This window comes from Taurulus bubalis, assembly GCF_910589615.1.
Source record: "Taurulus bubalis genome assembly, chromosome: 1".
Taxonomy (NCBI): Eukaryota; Metazoa; Chordata; class Actinopteri; order Perciformes; family Cottidae; genus Taurulus; species Taurulus bubalis.
The window spans coordinates 40,922,847-40,935,375 of record NC_136589.1 but is presented as its reverse complement, the minus strand read 5'-3'; the positions used below and the strand labels follow the sequence as shown (position 1 = coordinate 40,935,375).

Genomic DNA, 12,529 nt, shown 5'->3' with positions numbered 1-12,529 from the left:
GAGCACGAAAGATGTCGTTAACATCTCAAACATTCAAACTGTTGGTTTAAGACTCACATGTCCATGAGAACCTTTTCAACTGCTGTATTATTGGTACACTTGTAGTGAAATAGTTCCTTTAAGCGTTAACTTTCTTACATGTAGGCAAACTCCGCCGTAAGGGTCACACTACTCACACATGGATGTCTTTCAATCTTTTATAAAGATGGCGCTGTCTCACATTAAAGCTCGACAACCACAACGAAACGCACACACACACACACACACACACACACACACACACACACACACACAACCTTTTAGCCGGATTCAGATCTATTTCTTTCTGTGTTTTTAAATTGCATTTTTTTCGTCACAGATGGATCTGCGGTTACTTTTAATAGCGGCGTTGTCGGCGGTCCTCGGAGGCAGCTCGGCACAGCAAGGTAAGAACAAGACAATGTTATCAAGTCGTTGAACGTTTGCTCCATCTTTTTTGTTATCTCAGCCGTTCAGTAATAGCTAACTACTCACGGTCACACTTCATGTGCATGTTGACAGCCGCGCTGTGATTTCTTAGTTCCTGAAGCACAATGCAATACTTTCCACTTCACTCTTCCCATCTTGTATTTCATCGTTCATGGCTTTATAACTGTGGGTCCTGGTGGCGTTTCTTTTTTAACAAGGTGAAGTCATTACTTGGTGAGCTGCCCGGAGCTTCTCTCAGCGTGACTCAGTTTTCTGGGGGGAAAAGACGAGGCTGTTTTGAGTTAGTGAACGAATGGAAATTAGTTTTTTGTCTTCTTGGCTCGGAGGTAACTTGTGTTGTCTCCTTTCAGAGGGAAGCGTGTGCATCAAGGCCAACGCTCAGTCGTGTGGGGAATGCATCCAGGTCGCAGAGACGTGCGGATGGTGCGCAGATGAAGTGAGTTGAAGCAGTAAAGCTGCCACCGAAGTGTTTTTTTTTAATCGTATGAATTAAACAGTTAGTTAGAAGATTTGTAAACTGTGGGCGTGGCACGTTCAACAGACAACAAGCTCAGCAGGGAGTCATCATCTTGTGTAATAAAAGGTGCAATCTTTAACAAACGTATATGACCCATTTTAAATGTCACCGTTTGACAATTCATTGCAACGTTTCACACCAGATTGGAGTCGTAGTCAGAGAAAATAAACTAATGCAATACAAAGATTCGATGATTTCAAAATATGATTTACATCTGCTGCTTCTTGTCTCACAGTGGAAACTTTGGCTGTATAATCCTCTTTAATTACACCGTCTCTTTACTCAAGGCGAGTACGCCAAAATACTGATTTACTGCGCTGTGAGGTTAATATGAAATGCATGTGTGCCGACGACAAAAGTACAGGAAGACGAATATTAGAATGACATTTTGTGCTGTGCAGCAAATGTTTGAGGAGTATTGAGAAGTCATTTCTCTTACAGCCTCTTCAGTCTCAACTTGAGGAGCACACGGTCATATTCATGCTGTGATATGAGAGCATGAGACCTCTTTTAATCACACCGTCTCTGTATGATGACTTCAAACAAAGTCATCGGTTTGAGAAACAGAAAAGCCAAACAAACGGGGCTTTGTAATCCAGTGTTATGCAATTTATCACAATTAAATTAACATTTCTATATATATCTCACCGACTCATTTTCTGTGTAACCCGCACAAACATATTGTTCTTAAGAACAATATGTTTCTTGTATTTGTGTTTTTAAAAATATTTTGAATAAGGAGGAAAAAATAAACCCTCTGTGGGTTATGTTGTATGAAAAGAATTGGGTCAAAGCACTATTTAAATTTCTACTGAGTTAATTGTCTCCGCTCTGCCTTGTGGGATATCATGTGCATCCAATATATATATATATATATATATATTCTTAGCCCGGTTCGCCAGTCATCTGTTTCTCCTTGTCTCCTGCTGTTGAAATACAACGGCCCAAAAAAACAAAATTAAAGTAAAATGGATCGACTCCAGAGGCCTCGTTGGTTGAAACACTTGTATCTGCAGCATTCGTACCCCAAATAATAACACAAAAGCAGGACAAATTGTTACCTTTTGGTATAAACATAGATTTTTGTCTTCCCTCTACAAGTCTGTGAACATAGTAAAGTGACATATTAAGAACGTACTACGTGTGACTTTACTAGTTGTCAATGCCCGTCCCTATTCCTGTACATTACTCTCAGGAACGTGTCTTTATGAATAACATCTGCTGCTGCAGAATCAATAACTTCTTAAAACCCATTTTTATAGAATTGCCTTTAAGTGATGTTGTCCTTTTATGTCTGTTTATGATTTTTCTTTTAATGCAGTTATTTTGTTCCCCTGTTTTTGTTTTATTTAATTTATTTGTTTTGGATTTGCTCTTTTTTAAATTTTATTTTGTATGTATTCGTTGCCTTATGGTATGGTCTTTTTTTGGTTTACTGGTATTTAAGTTATGTATGACTATACTTTGCTTCTCTGTAGAGCACTTTGTAAAACTTTGTTTTTAAAAGGTGCTATATAAATAAAGTTGTTATTATTATTATCTTTTATGTCTGATTAGTGTGTGACATTTAAGCCCAAGGAACAATATTTAGGACATGAGTCAGGTATGTAGTGCAAATTTAGAATAATCTTCACAAAAGCCTCCTGTGCTACTTCACAGAAATTCCTCACCATGGGCGAGTCCAAGTCGGCCCGTTGTGACGATCTGGAGTCCCTGAAGAAGAGAAAGTGTGCCGTGACCAACATCGAGAACCCGCGGGGCGGCATCAAGATCGACAAGGACAAACCCGTCACCAACCGCAACAAGGACACGGCCGAGAAACTGAAGCCGGAGCAGATCACCCAGATCCAGCCCCAGAAACTCACCCTGACGCTCAGATCTGGTAAATGTTCACCTTCTGTAGGCGGCTCTCTTGGAACAAAGTGGTTTTTATTTAGGGCTTGTATTTTGATGTTGTATTCGAGTAAACCAATGTTTGTCAATCAGCCCTTGTAGCGTACCCCTCCGACAGATGGTCTTGCACTTTGACTGATGATTTAAAATGTTTTATTCATTACAAAACCAACGTAAGAACTTGTGCCTCTTCGGGGGAGTGCTAATAATGTTTGTTTTTCCATTAAAATTGACTGTTAAAACCGTAACTTTTAGCCGTTAAACGGCGCACTATGACATCCGTTTCAACTACGTTTTTCCGCCTTCAAAATAAAAGCACCATATCTCAAAACAGGAAACAAAATAATTTGTTCTTACTGCAGACACAAAACGTGCAACAAAAACAACAAAATTGATTGACAAACAGTTTCTAACTTTCGAACACGCATTGAGTTACTTACAGCCCTGTTTGTTTGAAACGTGGTTTAGAAAAGACCAAAGGTTTGACATTGACCAAATATAGGATTTCTTGTTACAGCTGAAAACTTTTGCTCCTCCCTAAATCTCCTTCATGCCTTATGTTTCAAAAATGATTTGCAAAAAGATTCAAATTAATTCAAGAAATATGGAAAGAAAAAAATTGCTGTTGTCACAATCTCCTAAATTCCGTCACAATCTCTTAAATTCCACTAAAACCTATCCTTTCCCCCCCGTAAGGTGAACCCCAGACCTTTGAGCTGAAGTTCAAGCGTGCAGAGGACTACCCCATCGACCTCTACTACCTTATGGACCTCTCCTTCTCCATGAAAGACGATTTGGAAAACGTCAAGAACCTCGGCACCGACCTCATGAGGGAGATGCAGGGGATTACCTCGGACTTCCGGATCGGTAAGAAGAACTCCTTGATGAACGACAGAGAGGCTGTCGTTTTTAAAAGCGCGAGTACGAAAACGTTCTCCTTTTTTTTTCTTTTTAAGGTTTTGGCTCTTTCGTGGAGAAGACGGTCATGCCTTACATCAGCACCACTCCAGCCAGGCTCATCAACCCCTGCACGGGGAACCAGAACTGCACCAGTCCCTTCAGCTACAAGAACGTCCTGAAGCTCACGGACAAGGGAGACGAGTTCAACCGCCTGGTCAGTCAGCAGCAGATCTCGGGGAACCTGGACTCTCCGGAGGGCGGCTTCGACGCCATCATGCAGGTGGCGGTCTGCGAGGTGAGAACACTTTTCTTTTTAAGTGGCCATGTGCCTTGTAGACGTGTGAAATGTTCAACGAGAAAGACTCTTTGTGTTCGTCTTCCCAGGACCAAATCGGCTGGAGGAACGTGACTCGTCTGCTGGTGTTTTCCACCGACGCCGGCTTCCACTTCGCCGGAGACGGCAAACTGGGCGGCATCGTCCTGCCCAACGACGGCAGGTGTCACCTGGAGAACAACATGTACACCATGAGCCACTACTATGTACGGCCTTCATCATTTATTGCATCATTTATGCATGACGTATCCAGGGAGAGTTGATGTTAAGACTGCTTTTACTGATGATAACATGTTTGTTTCTTCCTTTTGTCGACAGGACTATCCCTCCATCGCCCATTTGGTTCAGAAACTGAGCGATCACAACATCCAGACCATCTTTGCCGTCACGGAGGAATTCCAGCCTGTTTACAAGGTAAACATGACGTTTTCTGTACATTGTATTGTCGCGTAATTGGACAATAAGATGCACACATATAACATTTGTTCCCTCACTTTCGACTCTTTCAGGAGTTGAAAAATCTCATTCCTAAATCGGCCGTCGGCACGCTGTCCTCCAACTCCAGCAACGTCATCAAACTCATCATTGACGCTTACAACGTGAGTCTGACTGACTTTAACACACATTTTCTCGATTTTACATCATTTTTAAATTTCCCTTTTTAAAGTCACTTGCATATGATACATACATGTGTTGTATATCAAAAATTACAGAACAATCTCAGCTATCTATATAATGAGGCACCATCGTTCTAAGGCACAAGTGTAAAGAGAAAATATGACTAAAGCTGAAAAATGTAATCTTGATTTTTGTAAATTTTTCATATTTGTTGTGAAAACATAACTTTACTCATGTGGTATCGGTTTCGGTGATGGAAATTGGTTTACCAATGGTCTTAGGTTCACAAAAGCAGTGAAATATATGAATAAAATGGTAGACGCATGTAAATAAATGTCACAAACCAAATGTATTATTATATGGTGGGGATGATGAGCTGTGGCTGGCTTTGAGGCCTGCTATGGTGATGTGTTGGCAGGCAGACGGACAGGGAGACTGCTGCAGCGATGCTGCATGTTGTCCTCTGGACCCTCGCAGCTCTGAATCCACTCTGTGAAATACATTAATACAAGTCAGTATGAGTTCACTGAAATAAAGTTAACGGTGATAGGGACAACAGTTGATTACCCACCGCTCATAGCTGTAGTCGGCTATCTCCGTTAGCTCGCGTCGTGTTAGCAGCACCTAACGTTACATAAACACTACTGTTAGCTCCAGCTAGCTCCTTGTTAGCGAATCCTTCAGTCACTGATGCTGCGCCGTAAGTCCCCTCCAATATAGCTTTGCTCAGGACTCTTTGCTTGGCATCTTCTGACTCACACTGAAGCTTTGCACACGTCGTAAGACACGTCCATGTTTAGATGCTCAGACGCGGAAGTGGAAACCATATGCGTCAGATTTGAAACCATATCTCTGTGACATATTATTGCTAAGATATAATTTGATTAAAAACGTAAACGTCTGCCGCCGCTTCGAGCGGGCCCCGCCCCCAAAGGGTTAAGAGGCGGCTTTATTTATTTTATGCTGCCACATATTTTCGATCTTGTGGGGAAAATGTCTTTTTAAAGATTCCCGAGGCTAAATAATACAATGAACCACCTCAAGAGCTCAAGAAAGATATAAAAAAAATCAAAGTGAAGGAAGTATTCTTGTGACTTCTAACCCTAAATACTATGCACACATTCACGTTACATGAACGTTGTCCATTTTACTCCATAACATAATAATTAATACAGATTAATGTAAAGTCTGCTGCCCGCTAGCAGCTGGGTTTCCACATGTGAAAGTACCGCTACAGCCTCTTTGTGATCGTGTGATCCCTCTTGCTTTTGGACAGTCTTTGTCCTCTGAGGTCATTCTGGAAAACGGCCGGCTGCCAGAGGGCGTCTCCATGAACTACAAGTCCATCTGTAAGAACGGTGTGGAGGGAACGGGGGACAACGGCAGGAAGTGCTCCAACATCTCCATCGGTGACGAGGTCGGTGACATAAACCACTACCTTCTCCCTCCGCTCGTGTCTTCTAACCAGCTGGGGGAATTTGCCGTTTCAAATTGGAGACGAAGGGTGTAAAACCGAATGCATTTTAGAACATTTTAGACAAGCTTTGAATGAGAAATGCATCAAATAATCTGAGTCATGTCTGAGAGATGGAACAGTAAACTACAAGGCCCTAAACCTCCCTAATAGATATATTTTTTAGACTTTTTCTTTTGCATTTTCAACACAACAGGACAATCCTTGACATTTTAAATCAACATAGTACAATGAATAGTAAATAATCAAAACGGTAATATTAGCATCAATAGTTTAGCTTATAGCGAGTATAAATGCTAACCTTTATATACATGCACATCTACACCGACAAATGCATATACATATACATACAGCATACACATATATACCATCCCACATGTATGTACTTTTACACATGCACTCCACAAGGAGGATTAAAGGGGGAGGGCTGAATAACTAAGAGTACAATTAAATTATATATGCATTAAATATATAACATGAAAGATACCAAAAAGAAACTGATAGTAGAAGGTTTCCCTATTAGTTTTTAATGACCCTATAAACGCTCCTCTGGCTTCCCAGGTGTCTTTCAAGATTTCCATTGAATCCAAGAAGTGTCCATCGCACGGCAAGCCGGAGATCATTAAGATCAAACCTCTGGGCTTCACCGAGGAGGTGGAGGTCGTCCTGAACTTCATCTGCGACTGTGAGTGCGCCGCCAAAGGAAAGCCCGACAGCAAGAAGTGCCACGAGGGCAACGGGACCTTTGAGTGCGGAGCCTGCAAGTGAGTAGCCAAAAATACAGCTAACTAGAAAAAGGGAACTACCGATTGGAAAATAGCAGCTGCTTCTTTGACTTCCTCAGCCCAAATGATCACGTAGGTTCAGACCGGTGCACTTTTACTTGAAGGACAAACATTTAGCGCATATCTTTTTTGGGTATCAGTGAATTTGTACGTTCGATTTCGGTTAACCTCCTTCGGTTCCCTGCGTCAGGTGCAACGACGGCCGCATCGGGCGTCTCTGCGAGTGCAGCAAGGACGAGGTGCGGACGGAGGACCTGGACGCCAACTGCCGAAAAGACAACGGCACGGACATCTGCAGCAACAACGGCGACTGCGTGTGCGGCACCTGCGAGTGCAAGAAGCGGGAAAGTCCCGCCGAGGTCTACACGGGAAAGTACTGCGAGTGCGACAACTTCAACTGCGACCGCTCCAACAACAAGCTCTGCGGAGGTGAGGCGCCGTAGAAGTGGAACAATTTGAAAAATTGTCGTCGTGAACTCCCGTTGTAACCGCTTCCTGCGCGTTCCCCTCCACAGGACACGGCCGCTGCGACTGCAGGAAGTGCATCTGCGACGCCAACTACACGGGCAGCGCCTGCGACTGCTCCCTGGAGACGGCCACCTGCCTCGCCAAGAACGGGCAGATCTGCAACGGCCGCGGCACTTGCGACTGCGGGATCTGCAAATGCACCAACCCCAAATTCCAGGGTCCGACCTGCGAGATCTGCCCCACCTGCCCCGGCGTCTGCGCCGAGCACAAGTGAGTTGGGAGTTTTGATTAGAGTTCTACTTCAAAGTAAGAGAGTGGATTTTACAGATTTACTGTTTGTGCAAATGTTTTGCAACTTGCTTCATATGTTTATTGCGTCAAATCTGTGCTTTTTTGTGGGGGGATTCTTTAAAGACGCCATTGTCTGGTGCTATAATTATTGTTTATGCTCTACAATCTGTACATATTATATATTAGTCAAATCCAACTCAATATATTTATATTTTACAACTTTTAGGCCAACAAATGAATGAAAAATAAGAACCCACCACATTTCTATTCCTTTGTGTGTGTGTGTGAGCTCTTTAAAAACGGTATGTTGTGACATAACTTTTACAGAAAATATAATTGAATATAACCTGATATATCCAAATACTTTAACGGACTTTATTTTTGGTGTTATGACTTAAGTACGGCTACTTTTCTCACTCAAGTTCCTCAGTTTTCATCCAGAAACGTGGCGGCAGCTCAGATTAGCAACTCGCCGCTGCTCATCGGTTACTAATGTGAGGTAGAACACAACGCGGCGAGGGGACTCAACCCTCCGGTCGATGTCTTCGCAGAGATTGCGTGCAGTGCCGAGCGTTCGAGGCCGGCGAGAAGAAGGACACGTGCGAGCGTGACTGCAGCTCCTTCCAGCTGATCAAGGTGAAGGACCGCGACAAGCTGCCGCAGCCCACCGACCAGAGCTTCCCGCTGACTCACTGCAAGGAGCGCGACGCCAACGACTGCTGGTTCTACTACACCTTCGCCATCCGCAACGACACCAAAGAGGTGTTCGTGGTGGAGACGCTGGGTATGACTGCACCGCTCCGTTATGCATGCATTAATATATTAGATCGTCATTCTCTGATGTGCTAAATCAATGTGCAAGGTTTTTTTTATTTGCCATTTGTGCATGGACCAACAGTCCAAACACATTGGAATGTTTTGTGCAGGGCTCTCTTGAGTCAACAGTTTAGGAAATAAAAACACACTATACATACGGTGGTATATGTACAAAAGGTGGTAGTATGTGCAAGAAAGGTATTAGATATAGTTTAAATAACAGTAATAAATTGGCTAGTCCTGAGTGCTGTTCCTGGATTGTGAAAAGAGGGAAAAGGAGAGAGTTATATGGGAATATTGCACATTATGAGAGGTAGAAGAAAGTTATGTGGGGAGGCTGCACAGTTTTCTTTTTTTTTTATCTTCACTGTAAAACTACTGAAAGGGCTTAAGTAAAAAAGTCCCATGTGGAGTTTTTAAAAAGGCAAAGAAGGGGACTGCTAGCAAATAAACAGGGTGGTAAAACATGGAGGTTTCAGATTATTTCTTCTTTTTATCGGCTTTGCAAATGTGTTATGAAGAAATAAATTAATTCAACACTATTGTTAGCCCTTAAGGATGCAGAATAGATTTTGCTGAAACTAAACGTAATCAGAAATGTGTTGAATCCTTAATTTACTTGAGATTTTGTGCTGGATTCCAGACCGTAATATATCATTAGTATCGGTAGTGGTGGTGGTCGTCATAATGATGGTGGTGTGATGCGTTTTTCTACTTAATATTAAAGATTGATTTTGCTCATGAGAACCTATTTGTGGAGAAAGAAAATGAATAAAATAATCAAAAGGAAACTGTTTATAAACGTCCTGGTATTTAGTTGTACGCTCACTTGTTACTTCAAACTTCTAGTCTGTGTTTCTTCATTGTTTTGTTCCTCTTCATTACAATTTACGTTTGACAGGTCAATCGAGCATCGTAGCTTTTCACATGTTTAACCTATTTCACGGAGCGAGTTGGCATTCTAACAAACGATAAACTGTATACATTTAATTTGTTTTCTCCGCCTCAGAGTGCCCGGCGGGCCCCGACATCATCCCCATCGTGGCGGGCGTGGTCGCCGGCATCGTGCTGATCGGCCTCGCCCTGCTGCTCATCTGGAAGCTGCTCATGATCATCCACGACAGGCGAGAGTTTGCCAAGTTCGAGAAGGAGAAGATGAACGCCAAGTGGGACACGGTGAGTTGAGCGAACTTCACCTTTTTACCCTTTTCACACATTTCAGAGAACGATGACCTGAAGCCTTCCAGCTCGCGTTATTTCAGCTCTTACTCTGTAACAATGAGGCAACAACATCCACTCTAATGCGTGACATAGTGTTGAGTAAAAAACTATCCCTGTCCTTAGAAAACGCACATCACATGACTGCGTGTGTCGGTGTGAACAGGAAGTAGATTTTCTCCACACTGCAATTGGTTTAGTTGCAGGAAGGACTGCAATGGACGAAAAGAGGGACCAGAGATTTCTCTGCTCAGACTACTCAAAGTCACATGATCGTCGGCGTGACGAATCAGAAAAGGACACGCCGTGATGGCTGAGACCCGATCAAGGCGTCATTGTTTCCTAACTTCTCCGTTCACGCCCGTCCGCACGAGGACGTAAGTCCGGAGTTTTTAAAACTTATCCGACATCGGGAGCGTTTCCAAGCTCTAAAACTTCGCCGCTCAGCGTGAACGTAGCAAAAGATACGCGTTTTAAAATGGAAATGTAGTTGTGTGAACACAACCTTTTTTAGAATCACTTTCCAGCTCTTACATTCAATCTCAAAGGGAATAAAAGACGAGAATAAAACCAGTTAGAATGAGCTAGATTCACAGAGGATCTCCAGCTCTGTCCTTGATCCACCTCGGCTCTGTGTGGTTTTGTTTAGTCCGTCCCGGCTGGGGGAGCGGCCTTCCTCTCTGCTGACGGTGCTGCCTCTCGCTGTCCACACGGGACAACTGCACGACCTTAAAAGGCAACGCAGCCCAGCAAGAGGAGGACCGTCACAGCAGCAGTGTTCACGGGAGGCAACGGACAGCGTGATGAAGGAGCTTTTTGTGTTCCCGCTTAATAAAACATGCGGCAGCCAGATGGCAATGTGCTTAATTGATATTTATATCTAAATGTATACTTTATGCCCAGAGATGCTGTGGGGTGTTTTTGCAAAACAAATATATAGACTTAGAAGGAAATGACTGACTACGACAACGTGAAAGAAACCAGGAAAAACATCATTTTTAGTGTTAAGAGCTGGAAAAAGGAAAACAAACAGCACATTTGTCTTTAAGCGATTTACTTTCTGGCCTTTTCTGCTCTGTGCTCAACATTTTCCTTCATTCTTTTCCTGTGACTGTTTCCTGTGTCTCCCCTCCGCCCACCCCCACTCCCCCCTTTTCCTTCTCCATGTTAGCAAGGGAACCCCATTTACAAGAGTCCCATTGCTCAGTTCCAGAATCCCAGCTATGGGAACAAAGGAGCTTCTCTTTAGGTCAAAGTTTGTACCGCATGTGAGATCGGCACGCTTTAACCACAGGCGGCAATTGTGTGTGACTAAAGTTGGTGTGATGTGTTTTTTTTTCTCTTTTTTTTCTTGATGTTAGTGATGTCCTTAACAAACATATTATTTTATTTATAGATTAAAGTTACAATTAACTTTCAAGAACGAAATGGTTAAAGTTGTAAAACAAAAACATGGACAACTCGATGGCAGTGACCTGTCAATCACCTCGTAGCCCCGCCCCTAAAGCATCCCCTGCTTTATGGTCTGTTTGACTCTAAATGACCATAATTTACTAAATGAACATCATGCTGTATTGAAGAAGACTTGAAACTAGAGATTGAGACATAAACTCATGTTTACATATCAAGTCACAACTCAAATTATTTTCTCAGACTTTTATACAAACAGACTTCTTTGAAACAGAGTCGCCCCCTGCTGGCCAATCGACAGAATGCAGGGTTAAGACTCTTCTGCATTGGCTTCACTTTTCAGAGTTTCCGCCAACGATGTCAAAGCATACTTTGTCGGTGCCTTTTCCTCGTGTGTCATGGCGACTAAATCCACAACAAAAAAATCGAGCTTGCTGCTAATGAAATTGTGTTATTGTGACGGCACGAGAAGCACCCGATGTGACGCGTGCCGTGACGAATGCGTGACCCAGAATACGCCACTCAAGGCCGCAGCTGTTGGACTCACTCTCGCTGTTCTTCTGTGTTTCTCAGGGGGAGAATCCGATCTACAAAAGTGCCGTAACAACTGTCGTCAATCCAAAGTACGAGGGCAAATGATGGAGCTCTGCCTTCCTTGTGCCAACACTGTATGGAAAAGAATATTGGGGGTGGGAGGGGGCGGGGTTTAAGGGCGGGTTTTATAATGCTCACTGTGTTGTTTTTTTTTGTTGTTTTTTTTGTTTGTTGTAGTCACCAAATGATAGCAATGCAATTTGCCACTATTTCGGTTTGTTTTTACTAACTTGTTTTTGTTTTCTATGCATTGTCTAAATTGTTGTACAGTCTATATAAATGTTTTTTTTTTTTTTTTCTTTGTTTTGTTTTTGCCTCTGCGGAACTCGAGAGAATGTGTTGAACTGATTTGTAGTTTTCCCGCCACGGGACTGGCAAGTTAACGGAGAGCCTAGCTGTGCCTTTAAAAAAAACAACAACTATATATATATATATATATATATATATATATATATATATATATATATATATATATATATATATATATATATATAATTTTTTTTTTTTTTTATAGAGCCATCAGTGTTTCGTTTAAGGTTGAATTGGAGGTTGATGACGCAACAAATGTAGGGTTCCTTTCCACATAATCATGAATTCAGAGTTTAGCTGGTGGCAATCGAATAGTCGCGCAAAGGTCTAATTGTGTCTTTAATCATTTTGACTGTCGGTCACTCGTTTTTTATTTTAAATGTCTCTCTTTGGATTGAAACTCTTCAAGTGTAGCAACGAGATGTGTACAGTAT

At 42.5% G+C, this 12,529-nt stretch overlaps 1 protein-coding gene across 1 annotated transcript; it reads left to right on the top strand.

Moving 5' to 3' along the window:
* Window positions 1-11,879, top strand: LOC306744673 (integrin beta-1-like). Its single transcript, XM_079227355.1, has 16 exons — window positions 1-93; window positions 359-425; window positions 819-904; window positions 2,645-2,867; window positions 3,575-3,745; window positions 3,835-4,073; window positions 4,163-4,318; window positions 4,431-4,526; window positions 4,622-4,711; window positions 6,007-6,147; window positions 6,766-6,968; window positions 7,180-7,418; window positions 7,505-7,727; window positions 8,300-8,532; window positions 9,574-9,740; window positions 11,766-11,879. The coding sequence occupies exons 1-16, from the start codon at window positions 58-60 to the stop codon at window positions 11,829-11,831; spliced, it is 2,436 nt and encodes an 811-aa protein (XP_079083481.1). The 5' UTR covers window positions 1-57; the 3' UTR covers window positions 11,832-11,879.
* Window positions 11,880-12,529: the final 650 nt, after the last annotated feature.